At 58.0% G+C, this 17,007-nt stretch overlaps 6 protein-coding genes across 6 annotated transcripts; 2 read left to right on the forward strand and 4 right to left on the reverse strand.

The window, feature by feature from the left end:
• Positions 1-19: 19 nt before the first annotated feature.
• On the reverse strand, positions 20-1,656 carry DICSQDRAFT_124139 (uncharacterized protein; the record flags this gene model as incomplete). The annotated part of the gene is made up of 9 exons (XM_007361287.1): positions 20-70; positions 123-218; positions 269-519; positions 580-600; positions 751-840; positions 1,074-1,121; positions 1,180-1,429; positions 1,517-1,595; positions 1,637-1,656. The coding sequence occupies 9 exons, from the start codon at positions 1,654-1,656 to the stop codon at positions 20-22; spliced, it is 906 nt and encodes a 301-aa protein (XP_007361349.1).
• A 1,404-nt stretch (positions 1,657-3,060) lies between these two features.
• On the reverse strand, positions 3,061-5,094 carry DICSQDRAFT_152089 (Metallo-dependent hydrolase). Its single transcript, XM_007361288.1, has 7 exons — positions 4,847-5,094; positions 4,761-4,789; positions 4,575-4,701; positions 4,441-4,516; positions 4,355-4,374; positions 3,709-4,290; positions 3,061-3,652 (listed from the first exon to the last, which is right to left on the reverse strand). The coding sequence occupies exons 1-7, from the start codon at positions 5,087-5,089 to the stop codon at positions 3,182-3,184; spliced, it is 1,548 nt and encodes a 515-aa protein (XP_007361350.1). The 5' UTR covers positions 5,090-5,094; the 3' UTR covers positions 3,061-3,181.
• Positions 5,095-7,342: 2,248 nt separating this feature from the next.
• On the forward strand, positions 7,343-9,304 carry DICSQDRAFT_177462 (uncharacterized protein). The gene is made up of 2 exons (XM_007361289.1): positions 7,343-7,902; positions 7,967-9,304. The coding sequence occupies exons 1-2, from the start codon at positions 7,474-7,476 to the stop codon at positions 8,348-8,350; spliced, it is 813 nt and encodes a 270-aa protein (XP_007361351.1). The 5' UTR covers positions 7,343-7,473; the 3' UTR covers positions 8,351-9,304.
• Positions 9,305-9,590: 286 nt separating this feature from the next.
• DICSQDRAFT_132239 (mRNA capping enzyme, alpha subunit) lies at positions 9,591-12,017 on the reverse strand. Its single transcript, XM_007361290.1, has 10 exons — positions 11,886-12,017; positions 11,765-11,827; positions 11,618-11,705; positions 11,421-11,552; positions 11,258-11,341; positions 11,112-11,191; positions 10,898-11,038; positions 10,609-10,809; positions 10,359-10,533; positions 9,591-10,255 (listed from the first exon to the last, which is right to left on the reverse strand). The coding sequence occupies exons 1-10, from the start codon at positions 11,990-11,992 to the stop codon at positions 9,992-9,994; spliced, it is 1,335 nt and encodes a 444-aa protein (XP_007361352.1). The 5' UTR covers positions 11,993-12,017; the 3' UTR covers positions 9,591-9,991.
• A 431-nt stretch (positions 12,018-12,448) lies between these two features.
• DICSQDRAFT_50120 (S-phase kinase-associated protein 1A-like protein) lies at positions 12,449-13,357 on the reverse strand (the record flags this gene model as incomplete). Its single annotated transcript, XM_007361291.1, has 6 exons — positions 12,449-12,469; positions 12,534-12,554; positions 12,635-12,737; positions 12,827-13,014; positions 13,131-13,192; positions 13,267-13,357. The coding sequence occupies 6 exons, from the start codon at positions 13,355-13,357 to the stop codon at positions 12,449-12,451; spliced, it is 486 nt and encodes a 161-aa protein (XP_007361353.1).
• Positions 13,358-13,552: 195 nt separating this feature from the next.
• On the forward strand, positions 13,553-16,926 carry DICSQDRAFT_97881 (uncharacterized protein). The gene is made up of 6 exons (XM_007361292.1): positions 13,553-13,691; positions 13,781-13,879; positions 14,012-14,079; positions 14,160-16,261; positions 16,314-16,341; positions 16,405-16,926. Exons 1-4 carry the CDS (start codon positions 13,631-13,633, stop codon positions 14,391-14,393), a joined length of 462 nt encoding a protein of 153 aa, XP_007361354.1. The 5' UTR covers positions 13,553-13,630; the 3' UTR covers positions 14,394-16,261; positions 16,314-16,341; positions 16,405-16,926.
• The last annotated feature ends 81 nt before the right edge of the window (positions 16,927-17,007 follow it).

A 17,007-nucleotide genomic window follows, 5' to 3' on the forward strand; every position in this document is an offset into this window, starting at 1 on the left:
AAAAGAAGGTAAGCACTTACTATGTCTTCCGGATGGTCATGCATGCTTGGCCTATGCTGTCGAGCAAGGACTGTACATGCGACAATATTGCCGATGCTCAGCAATATTGACATGTAGCTGACAATTTGGCCTGTTGTCCTGTCGGCAGCGAATTTGCCTCCTTGGTCGACGCTTTGGATCGCGAGGAAGCCAACGTTGGCCGATAGGATCACCGTGGACTGGTCGGTTGGGTCAGATGTATCTATCAGAGACCCACAAGCAGACGTACGGGTGTGATGGAAGCAGTCCAGTCATCCTGTAGCTCTGGATTGAACTTGCGCCAGTTCGGATAATTGACCTTATTATCAAACCAGATCTTGTGAAGTCTGTCGAGGTAGATGTGCGGGGTGAAGAAGAACAAGCAGCTAGCGCCGCTGAACCAGTAAGAATGTTGACATTCGTTGACCTCTAGTCGAATGTTTCGATCAGAATCAAGTTGCACGAATGGTTCCCCGTGGTAGCGGACGAAGCGCTCTCTGGCTAGTCGATTGAGTGTTAATGCTCGGTCCCAAGTATGACAGAGTACATCATCAGACGTACACAATATGCTCTTCAGCAGACCTGCCGCATTTGTTCGTGATCAGGACTACAATGTAAAAACAGAAACACGGATCAATGGTCGCCATATGTTGGGGCCGTGCCTCTTCGTCGGCTATGTGGTGAGTTGCAATCAATATCAGCAAGCTAATCAAGACAATGACAGACACATACGAGTTACGTTGATATCTTTGATAAGCTGCAAAAATCGATGCAGATCATCGGCCGTGTAAGGGACGGTGGTGGTCTTCGCGGTTTCTTTATCTGGACAAGCAGCTCAGTCCGGGTCCATGTCCGTCAGACAGCACTTACTGAGGATACAATAACATAAGTCACTCTGTAACTCGTCCAAAAGTGGCCTAGAGAGTTTGCGACCATGAGGGAACATGTCCACGTGTTGCCTTGGATAAAGGTGAGTTCAAGATCCTATACACTGAGGTTGGCATAATTGCAAACATAAGCAACACGTTTGCAATAAAGAAATTGCCATGGCATACCTGTATCAGACACTGATGTATACCAGAATGCCGACTCTGCGGCTAACCCTAGAACAAGGCCATCAATAATCGCGAAGCCTCAAGCGCATCAAGGTTCGAGACTGACTGAGGTGCTCTCCTCCAAGGATCTGTATGTGTTGCTCGCCCTCAAAGAAGAATTCGTCCTGGATGTATTCCAGCCAGATTGCCTGTCTCGACTCCCTGTTGCAGAGGTAGTAGCAACCATGACACACTGGGAGGGGCGCTGTCGGGTCGAAGTAGATGTCTAGACCAATCTCAACATCATCTGACGTGACGCCATGATTACGAAGCTCCTCGAGAACAAGATGGAGAGTATCCTCGATATCTTTCAGGTGCTGTGAATCGTACATGTATACATTGGTGAAGCAATTCTGGGTATGGATTGTGAGACCGAGCGATAGAAAGGCGTGACCAAAACTCACCTTGTACTTGAAGTAAACGAAGCCCCCGGGGTGAACAAGCGGGGTCCATCCAAGACCGATCTGTGTTCCACTGGTGGAGCTGATAGTGAGAAATATACTCATTCCTGTATGAGGGCTCACTGACCGAAGAGGAAGGTCATTTTTCGGAGGGATGATCTTGTTGTGGCTCGCATTACTGATATAAGAATACGTGAGCGATGAGTTGTTGAAGAAGTAGTACTGTGTACACGTACATGTCTCCTCTCCGTTGATACCTGAGATTCGAGCAAAACAACACGGGCACAGCAGTGAGGCTGACTCTGCCTCGGCGGGGCCTTGGCGTCACGGCGTCAGGTTGGGTAAGGATGCGATCGACGTCAGGTTGGGTTAGGATGTGAACGTTAGTTGGGGGCGTGGTTGCGAGTTCCCTCCGGCTCCTCTGCCATCATGCGCGGCTCAGCTGTGAGGTTTTCTTGCGAGACGATGAAGATTGGTTTGGCGTAATCAAGGCCATTTGCGCGTGAAGGAGGACGCCAATGACCGCGAGCGACAATGGAAGAGACGGACACATTAGCTGTAGAATCAAGAGAATTTAGTCTCGTTGGAGGAGTAGAAGGCGGCGTTGGACCCCGGAGGGGCAGTTGTGTGGGCACAAGAAAATTGCCATTGGTGAAAGACGATTGGGCGTTGAAAATTGGTGCGCGAGAGAAAGGTATATGTTCCTCCGACTCGCTGGAGTGAATCGTAAGAGTAGGAGGAGGTTTATGTAGGCCGAGCATTGGAGCGGTTGAAGGGGAATGTCTTCGAGTGCTCCGCGCTCAAGCAGCCGAGAGGAATTTATGGGTCTATTTCTGTTGGGTCGTTGAACAGCAAAATGAGAAGCTGCATCGCCATACGAAGCCACCAGATTCTGGAAGTTCCTGACAGGGTCATGGGACGTCATGGGGAAAAGATGCCATTGGAGCGCATGAGTAGCGATGTGTACGCGCACACCTCGACTTTAACTTCAGGCCACAGCGTAGCAACGTCAAATCGATATGCTGCCGCAGCGCATAGTCCTACACTCATTCAGATGGCCAGCGCATCGCATATGAATGGCGAGTACCGTCGCCGCCGTTGTGTCCTGGATAAAATACCAGATACCATGCAGACAGGTCGCATCATATGAGGGGCCGCTCACCCGAGAACTCAAAGAGAGATCAAATCGAAGCAGAAGTCTGATGGAGCGCCGCTCATCGGAGGACTTCCCTAAGTGCCGAGTTGTGCGACGACGACGATGGTGTTCCACCTTGTACTTAGTTGCGCATGCAGGTTAAGCGCAACAGGCTTCCCATACTAGTGAGTAAATATGAGAGCGACACGGCATGAAAAACCGAGTGGACGCACCGACTGTGAAACATTTCGTTGTCAATTGGCCCCGACAACCACATGGGCGCTTCTGTGTCATGGCCTGTACTGATATCCAACTCTTGCGCGCCGAACCATACCCAAGTTGGGGTTGATTTTGTGGGTGCGGCGTGGAAAGCTGACTGTTGGATCGTCGCAGACCAGAAAGGAGGTGCAGCGTAAACCCAAGTGTATTCCCCATGTGTTGATATTCTGTACGTGACTATGTTGCATCAAGCGTATGACTTATCGACGCCAGCACTCACTTATATCCCCCACGTTGCCTCCAAATACTTTCAATCAAACCCTCGATTCCTTCCCGCCGGCCAACCTCCCTTGCACATAGACTCTCCTTACGTTCCTATCGTCCCCGCAGAACAAGAACTTCTCGAGCATGCCCGCCAGCTCCTCCTCCTCCGTCTTCGTCCTCGTCCGCCCATCGTCTCGCAGTCCCATTCCCAGCTCCTCAGCCGTGTCCATACCCCATATCGCGGGGTTGCCAGTCTCGCTCCGGACGCTCACGACCAATGCGTCGAAGGCCTTCCCGGGAGCGAGTGAGCCGATGCGCGCCTGCAAGTCGCACACCTCTGCGCCCCCGAGTGTCGCGAGGTAGAAGAGGGTCGCAATCGGCAGCTGGCGGTCCGTGAAGCGGGAATCTGGAGGAGTCGACTCCGTGTGCAGGGCGACGACCTTCGAGCACATGCTGGCGTGTTGGACCGCGGTGAGGATGGAGGGCGAGAAGCCGCCCGAGACGTCTGTCCCTAGGCCCACCTGAGGCGTATGGGTAAGCCAGGCGAACGTCCGGATAGAAGAGAGCACGACCGCACCTTCAAGCCACGGTCCAGCAGCATACCGATCCGCGCACACCCGCTACGCAGGTTGAAGTTGCTCGTCGGACAATGGCTGATGCCCGCACGCCTCGCCTGGATGATCGCTATCTCCTCCTCCTCCAGGTGCACCGCGTGCGCGAGCACAGTGTTGTGCCGCAACAGCCCATACGCATCATACACGCCCGCATACGTCGTCTCCCTCGCCTTCCCGTTCGCGACCTTCCCCCCAGCCTTCGTCGTAGCCGCATCGGGCAGCGGAGGCGGCGCAGGCAGAGACCCGGGCGGGAACAGCTGCTTCGTGAACACGATCTCGGCCGCGTTCTCCGAGATGTGCGTCTGGATCCTGAGCCCGGCGTCCTCGGCCGCGAGCTTCCCCAGCCCGTCCAGCAGCTCGCCCGTGCACGAGATCGCGAAGCGCGGTGTCAGGATCGGGCGCACGAGCGGCTCGGCCGCCGTCCCGGACCCGGTGGGTGGGGGCAGCGCCTGGATGTGCGCGATGAGCGCGCGCGTGGCGGCGAGGGACGCATCCGCCGATGGCTCGACGTAGTACTCGGGTGAGTTTCTGTCCATGTTGCATTTCTGGGGGGTGTTCCGGGTGTGCTGAGGAGGGAACAAGGGAGGGATGAGAGGGGGGCTCACCTACCCCGACGAAGGCGCGCTGTCCTGGAGAGATCTGCGGTGTCAGGCGAGGGCGCGTACTGTTGCGGCGAAGCGGATCAGGATGCGCACCGTAGCTGTGTATTACGTCTGCGAGTATCTTCGTGCCTTCCAGATGGAGGGTGCCGTAGTAGCAGCATGTCGTAGACTTTTCATTTCCGCGAGTCAATCTGAGTGATGTTCGGGAGCGCGGCGGGCGTACGTACCCCGTAGTCTAGTGTGCGCTTGATGACAGAGCTGTACGCTCGCTTCGCGAAGTCTGCGTCCGCGAAGCGGGCCTCCATGGGAAAGGTGACTTCCGCAAGCCAGTCTAGCAGCTCATGCTCTTGACCGCTGGAGCATAGCACGGTTCTGAGACCGTTCATGGGCTACGCGATAAGTAGAAGACGCACCTTCCAAGATTCGGGACCTGCGGCGCATGCTACGATATCACGTCAACCTGAACTGCTCGAGCGCAGGTGCTCTTCTAGGAACTCACGATGTGCGTGTCAACGAAGCCCGGAATCAAGAACTCGCCCAGCTTCAGCTCGACAAAGTCCACGTTCTCCGAGACCGCGTCGTGGCGCGCGAGCGCGTCCTGCAACTCGGAGGCCGCCACGTCATCCTCGATCCATTCGATGTCTCCAGTGTCTCGCGATACCGATAGCAGCGCGCGAGGGAGCGCACGGTACTCCGTCAGGGATGTCGGGGTGATGAGCGCGCCGTAGAAGATGGTAGACATGTCGCGTTCAGCGCAGGGTTGCTCGCGCAGCAGATATTGCGTCTATGACAGCCACGGAGGATGACGAGAGGGGCGACGGTAGATAAGTACCGGCCGCATGCATGATGGCGGCGCGACTGGCACGCCTCCACACCGTGCCGCGAGCAGGCCGCCTCTGGCGCCCCGAGTCCCGGCCCGTCAAAGGCAAGTGAGGCGCCCGTCGCCGACTCCAAAGCGCTTCCTTCTCCTCTATCCGCGTTAGGAAGGTATGTATGTTCGGTAATTAGAGTTGCTGCAGGCGCCTCCGGCGACCCTGAGGTCAAGCGTCCCTGAGTCTCGACCTCGCAGGTCTCGCTCAGGGTCGCTCCGGACGCGCTGTCGTTGCGAGATTCACGGCCTGCTTGGGCGGGGGTACGAGAGTTTTGTTGCACGAGACTCTGAGACGTGTTGGATCGTGGTTAAGATGAGCATGCATGACATATTATGTACCGCGCTACGTGAGAAGATGGTTGCATGCTGCTGGCCACATCACCGTTTGTGTGCCCGCCGAGTGTAAGCTACTTGATCCCCGCTGATATATGCAGATGCTACAGCATATTCACTATGACTAGATGTTGTGTAATTAGTCGACCCATTGATGCTGCTGAGGCCTTCTCCGCGCTTGTCGGAGCTGCATCGCTCGCTCGCCAAGAGCGCGATGCACCGGGGTCATGCTTCGCGTTGTCAGAGGGAACGTCCGACGATGCGGCGCAACGACGCCGCTTAACAAGGAGATAGGGCCTTCTAGTGGATTTGTTCGCAGTCCCTGGAGCCGCATTCACCGGGATTTGAACGACGATCAATCTGGTCATTTCATTCGTTACTATCTCAAGCATCCGGCGATATGATGTACGCACGCGCCTCAGAAAATCACGGTCAGGCCCACCATGACATCGAATGATGCACCGCATTCCGTGCTCTCCCACGCCCGTCTGAAGCTACGCGCGGGTCCGCCTACGGAAGACGCGAAGCCCGGAGTCGTCATACTTACGCATGGCACGAGCCCGGCCGTGGCAAAGCAGACTCCCATTGCGCGCGTTGACGCCGTGTGTTGACGAGTAAGAGTAGTATGGAGGCGAGCAGACGTGGGGCCATCAGTATGGAAGGCGATGGTGACGCGGCTGAGAAGGCCAATGAGTCGCGCTCGCACGTACAAAGGCACCGTTCGGGGCACGAGACGCGATGCTCCCCGCTGTGCGACGCGTCTTTGTCCTCGGGATGAGTCGCAATGGCACCTCTGGTACTGCGCCTGCCTCGCAAACGCGTCCTAGGGGCGGTTGACGCGTCGGGGAGGGGTCGGACGCGTGTGTGGCTGGTTGGGCCGCGTCCCACACTAGCACCGAGCACATGCCTACCAAGTGACGTGCAGGGCAAGCGCATCAGAGCGCGGGTCTTGCGCGTAATCCTCTCGCGAATGCCGGCGATCGATTGCATACTTGTGCGTTCCTGGCCGTGGAGCCTGCGAGCACGGGTGTTGCTTGCGAGGCACCGGTTACTTGATGCTCGCGTCGACGCCGGACACGTTGCGCGGAATGCCCGCCTCGATGCCCGATGCGGCTCAGCAATGAGGGATAGAAGCAGTCGCAAAAGGATACATTGTACTCGCGAGGAAACAAGCAGGACCTCCTGCCAAAGTGCGGAGAAAGGGAGGGAGAAGCACAAGACCCTTGGGCGCTGCAACCGATCGGCCGCCGGGCGCATTAGCGTTGTGTTCTACTGGGCCGCGCTCAAGGTAGTTTAGCAACTTGTAGCGACAACAGTCCCGGCTGCAGAGCAAGTGGAGTAATTGCCCGTTGGTGCCCAGAACACAGTACTCGTCGCACGAGGCCGCGCTGCATTAATGTGTTCGTGCAGTGATACGTGCAACATCACCATTTCCCTCAACGCCATGACGTGGGCGGCGCGACGGGCTGGACCATCCGCACCGCCCGTCAGCCTTCAGATCTGCATTGCATCTCGCGGGCTCGCCACGACTGGCCTCTGCATAGGTGCCATGCGGCCTCTGAGTACTAGCAGTACTGTGCATGGTCGAGTGCCCAGCGTGTGCAAGAGAAGAGGAAGGCAGCGGACAAAGTAAGGGGAAGGCCGGGCGGGAGCTGTACGCTGCGTATAGGGGCAGGAATGATGAGCATGGACTGGCGCCTTGGCGGGGTTCTTTCACCCTTCACATCGGATTGCCCACACGCGTATAAAATTCTTATATACCCAGCTTGTCTCCTTCGCCCTCCCCGCCTGCGCCAGGCACTGTACACGTCGACTGATACCCTCGACATCGCGAGGGACGTTGTCGTAGTCTTCGTCGTCGTTGCTTGCGCATTCCCGCCATCCACCAACCCGGTCACGCCCCTCTTCAGCTCGACGTCGTCATGCCATCTCTCCGCCGCACGCTCTCGTCTCCTTCTGTCCGCTCTTCCCCCTACCGGAACCCCTCCTCCAGCGCATTGGGCCACGCGACGCGTGCAGGCAACCCTCAGCCCCGTCGGTCCTCTGGCTCGGATACCAGTAACCGTCGCGTACTCGCCGACATCGACTGGTGGGTGGTCCAGGATGGCCAACGCGAATTCGTAGCGCCATCAGGGCAGGACGAAGATGCAAATGAGGTAGTTGCGGCGGAGAACGAGCAGGTTCGTCCTCTCGGTGGCGCGACCGTGGTTACGTCCGAGGACATCGTCGAGGCCCCTCCTGCCGCGGCGGCAGACGTCGCCATCGCCACTGGGGGCCATGAGAATGAAATTCTTTCAAGCCCTCTCTGGGACGTGTCCACGGATAGCTCATTTGGGTTCAGCACTCCTGAGGTATGTTGTATCAACCATCACACGCCACTTCCCGAGTAGTTGAACATTAGGCACAATCTTCCAGGTCATGTCGCCTCTCCCTCACTTCGCGTCGCTGTCCGTTGCCCCGCGGGCTCCGCTTCGCAGGCATGCCTCAGAGTCGTCGCAGTCTTCGCTCGACAGCAGCTTCGAGTCCGCACCGGGCTCCCCCTTCTTGCCGACTTACATGGACATCCTCCAACCCGCGGTTCCCGCTTATCCATCGGTCTTCGCGTCGAGCATTGGAGCTCGTCGGCCTGCCGGCCGGGTCCCGCCCTTGGCATCCAGGTCTGTCAGTTACTCGGCCGTCGAGTTCCAGCTGTCCAGCACGAGGTTCAGTGACAACCGCTTTGACGACATGGTCCCCACTCCCCCGCCTTTCTTCTCTACCACCATGAGCGACTGCGAGATGGACGACCTTTTCTACTGAGGTCGTCGCGCGTAGGCTGGCGGTTTGTCCTGCTGCGAGGGGAGAAAAGCGTCGATACAAGCGCCCGGCATCTTGTCCTTTCATGATCTCCTTGTCTCCTTTCCCTGAGCCATTGAATACCCACGGGCATCCGCACTCTATCACGTTGTCCTTCTTGTCACGACCCCGTTGGAATGGTGCAATGTCTCGCGGCACGTCGGCACCCCCGAGGTCGCAAGCAGGCCGATACGAGTCCTTCGACTACGACAGACTTCCCCCTTGGCGTCCCATCTTATCCCTCCCTCCATCACTCCATCTCATCTCTCCTCATCTACAATGCTCGCATAGGCGGGGCGTCACTCATGCATATCATCTCAGGACACTGTACTCTTGCGATCTTGCTTCATCACGCACTCATCCCGCCCGGCCCCGCTTCAATCCACTGTTTTGTCCGCATCGTCCCATTGCTCACGCCTTAGGTCCCATGACTGTTCTTGTTCACGACGCCCATGATGTGACGATCGCACGAACACGCGCGCACCCGGTTCTCGTGCCTCATTGCTCCCCAATCCCGTGTCTATATCACGCCCACCCACATTGCGAATACGTGAATGCAGCCTGCAGTTTGTTCTGCAGGCCGCCGCGTCCAACCTGTGCCTGAATTTCTCTCCCAACTGCCTCTGTCTCATCTCTGTAACGACTAGACACGCATCCCTCTACCCCTCTACCTCGTCTCGGTACCCGCTGTCTCAGTATTGTTGTTGTTGCTCTCCACTGTCACCACCTACCCCCTTCAAGCATACGGCTACCTATTTACCTAACTTGCGCTCTTGCTTGCAACGTTGTTGTTGTAGTCGGCTTGACTGCCGACATTTCTTCATTAACCGTCGTCTGACCACCCCATCCTTACCACATTGGCCCGCTTGACCGTGTTTGGCGCGTTTACGAATTACGAGACTCCCTTACGAACGCTCGAAAAGCCCTCTTGCCCCCGCGCACGCCGCATGGCGGCGGAGGGTTAGTCGCTTCGCTGCGTACGTTATACGTGCATGGCTGGCTGGTGATGTACATAGTACATACATACGATCACGGGCTCTCGCCGCGCGTGCGCGGAGGAGGGACTACGAATCGATGATGACGTTGTAGCGAAACGGCGTTCTGTTCGCTTTCACGCCGTGTCTGCCGCGCCCACGTAACAGACCGTAAGTAGGGTCGAAAGAGCGCAGTATCAATACAAGCGCACCGCGGGCGAAGAGTACCGCACAAGGTCAATTCCATTCCGGACACAAAGCTACGTACATCGCGACCGCCCGCCACCGACTACGCAGACCCACACACCGCGACCGTAAACCTCCCCCTACACACCACTGACAGCAGCCGGCAACAACCTCGGCCACCAGCCGCCACCAACCCCTCCCGACGCTGTGGTAAGGTGTGAGGCACACGCGGGAGTGCCCGGGCACGCGACCATCCGAGGCCGAACGTCGTCGCGAATAGTTCGGCCCCACGTGAATGATTCCATCGCCCGAGGCATGCTTCCACCCGCCGCATCGCATACTGCACGCACGCACGCCGTCTCGCCAATCCGACTCTCGACCGTCGGCGCTGAGCTCGGCATGCGCCCTTCCCTTGAGTCACCCTGGGGCAAAGGGGGATGCACGCTCATCGGTATATGCCCCCGACCATGGCCGGCCCGGTGACTTTGCTCCAAGGGGAGGGCGCGAGGCGCGAGTACCGCTGCTCGACGCGCGGCGCGTCGGGCCGCTGGGTCCGCACCGGCGGAGGGGGCGGCGGGAGGGCGTGCTGTATCGGCTTCGGCGGGGGAGGGTGGGCAGCCTTCGTGGCTGGGGGTGGGGGTGCCCCGCCGCCCGGCGCTGCCGCGCGGGCCTTCCACTTGTTGCGGATCGCGGACGAGCGTGACAGGAGCTGCGGGTGCGGACGGATCGCGAAACGGAGTCAGAAAAGCACGTCTCGCGAGAGCTGCGGTGATGACGACGCAGGGTCCGGAAAGGAAGGAGAGTGTACGTACGACATCCTTCTCGACGCCGTCGGCGATGCTCTTGATGATGTTGTCCACGACGGACTTGTGGTTCCCGTTCGGCTTGTCGTCGCGGAAGCGCATCATGCGCCAGTGCTCGAGCTCGGGGTCCCAGTGCACCTCGACGATGCGCTCGTCGAGCTGCTCGCTCGACATCTTCATCCTGCTTTCCAACGCGGGCAAGCAGTCAGCACCACAGGCAGGACGGCGAGCGGAACACAGAAGACAGGCAGGGACCAACCTCTCCCACTCGTCATCCTCGACGTGCATGACGTCGTAGAACTCGTATCGTGGCACGCCGCGGTCGTCGCCGCACCAGACGTGGAGCTCGAAGATCGGCTTCGTCTGGAAGTCGGGCGCGGCGGGCTTCCCGGGGGTCGGCGCGAAGCGGAGGACGAGCTTGAAGTCTATCGAGTTTTCCGACGGGGGCTTCCACTTCAGACTGCCGTCACACACGTATCAGCCAAAGTGCAGCCATCAGAAGGGAAGCGAAAGGAAGACGGAAGAGGGCGAGGGACGCGCGCGCGTACATGTTGGGATCCGTGCCGGGCGCGTACGGCGTGCTCACGCACGTGTAGATGAGGCCGTCGTTGCCGTGCTGCAGCTGCGGGATGTCGATGTTGAAGACGTCCTCCACGTGGTACGAGAACTTGACGTCCTTGACTTTGAACCTGTTCCGAGCGATCCACGGACGCACACCGTCAGCCCGGCGCAAACTGATCTCTGCAGTACACGACAACGCACTCGAACGGTTGCTGTAATGCCATATGCGGGTGGTCTCGCATCATCTTTCGGTACGGCTCCCACACCCATTTCTGCAGCCGCTGCACGAGTGAGCCGCATGTCAGTTGACCGCACGGACGTTACCGCATCGCGCCAAGGTGACGCACCCCGTATCGTTTGTCCAAGGGCCGTGACATGACGTTCTGGTTATCAACGACAAGACAATCGAACGCGAGATAACGCAACGTTTCCTGTGAAGGCATAGCCAAGCGGAAAGGCGTAGGCGCGCAGTCAGTGTAGTCCTACGCTGGCGAGGGCGAATTCACAAACTTGTTTGGTGCGGGGGTCGACATCGACAACGAGCTCCCCGTCTACGATCGTGTCGCGAAGCGGCTTGCGAGGGTCCTCGTGGTGGGGGAAGAAGAGGCCAGGGAGTTCACGATATGTATTGTGGCGGTCGATCTAACAGTCGTTACGGGACGCAGTGAGGAACGGAGAAGATAACGACGGTTCGCTACGGGACGCACCAGGTAGCACATCTGGTCGGAGGTGTTCATGTCTGTGTGGACGAGCAGGAGGACGCGGACGCCGTCGGACTTCTCGGCTACCCAGTAACTGCAGCATCGCACATCATTGTAACCTGCGCAAATGTGTACACCCAGACAGACACATACTCTTGAGCCTCCAGCTTATCTAGGTCCTTCGCCGCAAAGCTGACAGGCTGGCTACCAGGGAATCTTTGCGCCACAGTGGTTATTGGGAGGGTCGGACGGCAGATACGGAGGCGCCACATACCGTTCATTGTCCAGACGGCAGAGAAATGCGACGTGACGTTTGAGCCAGAGCTCCTGGTCGGTTCTGTGGGGGATTGGATTGCCAGGGAGGTCAGGTATTCGGACCATGCTGGAGTAGAGGGACGGAGGAGAACGAGAGATAGGAGCAGCAGCAGGCGAGCTGAGACCGCTTTAAGTTACTGTTATGTACTTACTGGCTGAGCGAGAGAATAACACGCCGCGCCTGTGACTGCGCACGTGAGCCGTCCCAGATAAGCATGAGACACGGTCACGCCATCGCGTTACGTTTTGACTCACAGGCTGTGCTCGCAGGCCCAGAATGGCACCCTGCGGTCTCGCTTCTCGGCCGCAGAATATCTGAGTCTTGGACACAGGCAGGGATCCTTGCCTCTCGATTATCGTCTTATCGCCGTTCGCGCCCTCGCTCGTCATCTGCTGCACTCATGCATGTCTTTTCTCTCTCGCGTGCTAGTATACAGAAGGGGATGGCGATGAATGAAAGAGAACATATACACAGCGCTGCAACGTAATAACACACTCCTCTTCCCGACCAGCATTCACAGTCTAGCGATCCTCCGCCCATTCCTGCAGCACGCACCGAGTCAGCATCCCCGTGCCGCTGCCATCCACTTGGAACAACAGCACTTACGTTTTCCTTCTTGATCTGGGCCTGAAAGGGGTAGGCAGCACGTTAGCAAAACGCCTCGAGGCACGAGCGACAGCGCCCATGCTAAAATGAGCGACGCGTACCTCCTCCTCGGGCGTGAAATCGTTGACGATGTTGAACAGCTTGCGGATCTCCTCAGGCGTCTTGCCCTTGATCATGTTCGCGACCGTCTTGCAGCCAACGTCGCTGCAGCATCGCGCCCCCACCCCATGTTAGCTAACTCATGTCCCCTCGAGACGCTACGGCAAGCACTAAGACGACCGAGTGGGACTCACAGGAGCGGCTTTATATCTAGGTAGTTCGCAGCGAGGATGATCTCAAAGAGCATCTCCTGATCGACGGTGATGAACTTCTGGTCCCACTCGCTGATGTCCGTCGTCCGCTTGCGGGTCTCGTCCTGGTTCTGCTCCGCGTCCGCTGCGGGCAGCGGCTCGCCCCGATGGTGCTCGCAGTATTCGAGAACCTAATGCATATGGGGCACACAGCAACGAGCAAAAAGAAGACCGACCGCAGTCATCAGTCAGCGCCTTTCGTCTGGAGAGGGGTCGCGCCACCGACACCGACAAGCGTAAGGCTCACCTTCTTCAAGACACTCGACGAGACGTTAGGCAAGGGAATCGGCTGATCGCTCTCTCCAACATCTGTAGGCCGAGCGCAAAAGCAAAGGAAGATTAGCAGGTGTACTGGGGCCAAGGACAGGGCGTGGCGTGCGCACCCTCGAGCATGTTCTTGATGAGGACGCTGCGCTCAGCGACCTCCTTGTCGACGACAAACTGCTCATTATCTGAGGTAACGAGAAGTACCATGGTGAGAGTGAAGACTGTAAGAAAGGAGAGGGACGAGCGATGGTAGGTTGATGAAGGTGGTGAGTGCGGAGACGACGCAAGAAGCGGCCTGCCCATCTCGGGTCTTTAGATAGCAGCAGGCGCTTACATAAGCCTTGCTACCGCCCTTCGGTGGCAGGGCCGCGCTTAGCCCGACAAGTACTGAGCCTTGTCCCGCCGTCCCTCTTTGTCTGTTGTCTCCTTCTGTTCTCATACTTGTCGCTACCGTCGCTCAATTAACGGGCCACAGCACTCATGTCTCTCCAGACACTGTGGAGGTGTGCGGACGTCCTCAGGAATCCGTTTAGGGCAGCTGGTGCGTAGGGCCGCATTCGAATATCCCGACCTAAAATCCTGTACCGCTGACGCTCCGCCTCTTCCCCGTCCTGTCCCTGGGACGCATAGGTCTGGGCTCTGTCCGCACGGCCACGAAGCGAGCAGGAGGAACCGTCTCGAACCACGGAGGCTCCCCGGGAAAGCGGCTGGGCGTAAAGAAGTTTTCTGGTGCGTGGGCCATTGCCATCGCCCCTGCCACTGCGTCTTGCTCGTCTGGGCGTGGACAAAGTGCATGCAGTGGTTATTGTTGAGGTATCCAGCCGCGCGGTAGCTCACATCGTGTCGTTGTGTATGCACTAGACGAATATGTCATCCCCGGAAACATCCTCGTCCGTCAACGCGGCACGGTCTTTCACCCCGGCCAGCATGTACGTGCCATCCCCTCTTGTTATCCTCACTCCCGCGTGTAGAAACGGTCGTGCCGATCGCGCTTTTTGTCGATCAATAGGTGAAAATGGGCCGCGACCACACGCTGTACGCGACGGTCCCTGGTTTCGTGCGCTTCTACAAGGTGCCCGGCACCCGCAAGGACCGCAAGTTCGTCGGGATCGTGCTCGAGAGGGGCGAGAAGCTCCCTCGCGACGAGACCAACCGCGGCCGGAGTCGGTACTTCGGCCTTGTCGACCTGAACGCACTAGACAAGGAGTCACCATCACAAGCGACAGCGACAGCACTATCATGACCTGCTCCAGATACGCATCTTGCACATGCTCTGCTCGCTCTATCGTTGTGGGGCATAATGTCATTGCGCAACATGTAACGTACACCACCTAATATTATAATCACATTGGCATAGGATGGACGATGAAGCACTGGCTGCTTTCTAGCTAGGTATACAGATATACATGGGAGAGATTGACCGAGGCCGGTGAGACATACAAAGCAGAGAGAAGAGCGACAGCTAGGCATACAGCGAGAACCATTGAGTCAGGAACAGGACGCACGCACCGCTCACCAGGCGGCACTCGGAAACTCGACGTGCGGCGTGTCAGGAGGGTCCAGGTCGACGGCATCGACGACCTCGCGGAGGTCAGTTAAGTCCGTGCTCGCCATGTCCTCCACGTTTTCGTAGTGCGGCAGGCAGAGCGACAAGCGCCGCAGCGGGTGCCCCGCGTCCCTGCGCTGCTTCGCGAACCGCCACCACTGGAGCGATGACCACGTCTTGTCGTCGACGAGCGTCACCGTCTCGAGCAGCGGGCAGACCAGCTTTCCCGTGATGTCGTCCCGGTGCGTGAGCGCAGACAGGATGACGCGGCAGAAGCCGCTGTCCGTGATGCTTTGCAGGCGGATGTGTAGCGTGCGGAGGAGGGGCATCCGCGAGAGGACCGATGTCCAAACGTCCTTCGAGAAGCCGACGTGCGGGTGGTAGTAGGACGTCTCTGCGATCGTGAACTCCTCGAGCAGGCTGAGGTCGAGCGTCTTCGCGATCGACTCCAAGAGCTGACCAGACACGGTGGGCATGTCGCCGATGTCGCTCCCGGTACCAATCGTGGCGATGACTTGGAACGGGTGCTTCGCCGTCGTGCCCTCGACGATGACGCCGCCGCTGCCGCTGCGATAGGCGATCTGGAGCTTGCGGATGTCGCGCAGAGGGTGGTTCTCGCTCAGCTCCTCCGGGACACCCCATGTGAAACGGAAGTCGCTCCGACGCTCGAGCCAGACGCTTATGCGTAGCTGGCAATTCGGTACGATGAGCCGGTCGAGAAGGTTGGTGACGACGGAAGCCGCGCAGCGGGCAATGTCGATTCGCTTCATATTGTCAAGCCTTATCTGCCGTCGGGCCTGGTCGTCCTCTTCGAGAGGCTGATTATGCACGAAGCGGGCCTTGATTGTCACAAGTACCTCGAGTACGGGGCATGCCTCCAACATGTCGAGGAGCTGGGCGAGTTCGAGGGTGATGAGGTCGCGCTTCCTACCTCGGATGTAAAGCTCCTTCAAGTTCCCGAAGGTAACGCTACCCATTTTCGGGTATGAATAGGAGAGCTTCATAACGGTGAGACGAGGCGTCTGCCCCCCGAAGATAGGAGGGAGTGCGAAGCACTTGCCGTCCGCGCGCACGCGATATAGATAGAATGTCTCGAGCTGTGGTGCAGAGGCATCAATGAAGCCACTGACTAGCGGTGATACGTTCCCGTCGTCGTCATGTAGAAGCGTCCACGGGATGTAGAGGTGGCGCATGCGACTCATCTGTAGTAGGACGCGGTCGACGACGTCCTTCGAGTTGTCCATGGTCGCTCGCGAGTCGATAACGAACGTCAAGGGAGCGTCCACAGAACGTTCGAGACATGTTAGGGCCGCCTCCGGGTATCGTGTGCTGATCTGTGTCCATATAGAGGGACATGCGAGAGCAATTGCTCGCCAGCGGTGACAGACGTGAGCGAGATAACTCCATGAACACGAGCCAAACGTCGAACCCAGCGGGTGATCGTGGTCATCGAGCAATTCAAGGAAGATGAGCGCCATGATATCTGGTGATAGCCTGTGGACAGGGCGGAGGGAGTTTCGGTACCGCTTCAGCAAGGCGACAGAGTAGTCAATACTATCAACCTGGTATCCGGGTCATTATCCGTATCTTTGACTGGACAACTTTCTATCCCACCTGTGCTGCGATATTGTTGGGATCCTCTACACTGCAGGTACGGAGCAGGGTTAGAGCGCTATAGCTACGTCCCCAGGTACCCGAATACACTCACTGAGGTCCATTCCACTCCGGCAGGTCCCACAGCGCGGGATTAAGCAGCTGCGAAAGGGTCAACCTCGTCGAACTGTTGCCTTGCCTTGGCTGGTCGAATTCATCGACAGCAGGTAGGAGCGGGACGACGACCGGGAGGGCAGAGACAGTCGCCATGAAATGCGACGTCGAGGGTGGACGTTGAGAGTCAACAAGCTCTCCGAAGTCTTGGGGGAATTGACGCCCTATATCACGGTTCTCGACCCCCGCCTAACATCATCCCACCCCGGACTGTGCGGACCTCGTTCCTCGCCAATGGAGTCACTGCGAGAGAACATTGCGACTCGCCCCGCCTGTATTTGGCAACTTCTGATACGCCTACCATGCCTTCAAGAACCGCCCCGGACACGTTGCATGTCCCGAAGCGCCGTCCAACACAGGAACACCTTGCCAATGCGGGGTATTAGGGTCCACGAACGCAGAAATGAAAACCGGTAGCGCAGTGATCTTCCCGAGACTAGGAAAGGTGGAGAGTAAAGCACAGCGAACAGAGACATCACATCGAGGTTGAGAGCAAAGATGCCATCGATACGTCCTGCGCGGCAGCCTCATCGCTCCGCGCGGG

The sequence above is a fragment of the Dichomitus squalens genome (assembly GCF_000275845.1).
Source record: "Dichomitus squalens LYAD-421 SS1 unplaced genomic scaffold DICSQscaffold_2, whole genome shotgun sequence".
Taxonomy (NCBI): domain Eukaryota; kingdom Fungi; phylum Basidiomycota; class Agaricomycetes; order Polyporales; family Polyporaceae; genus Dichomitus; species Dichomitus squalens.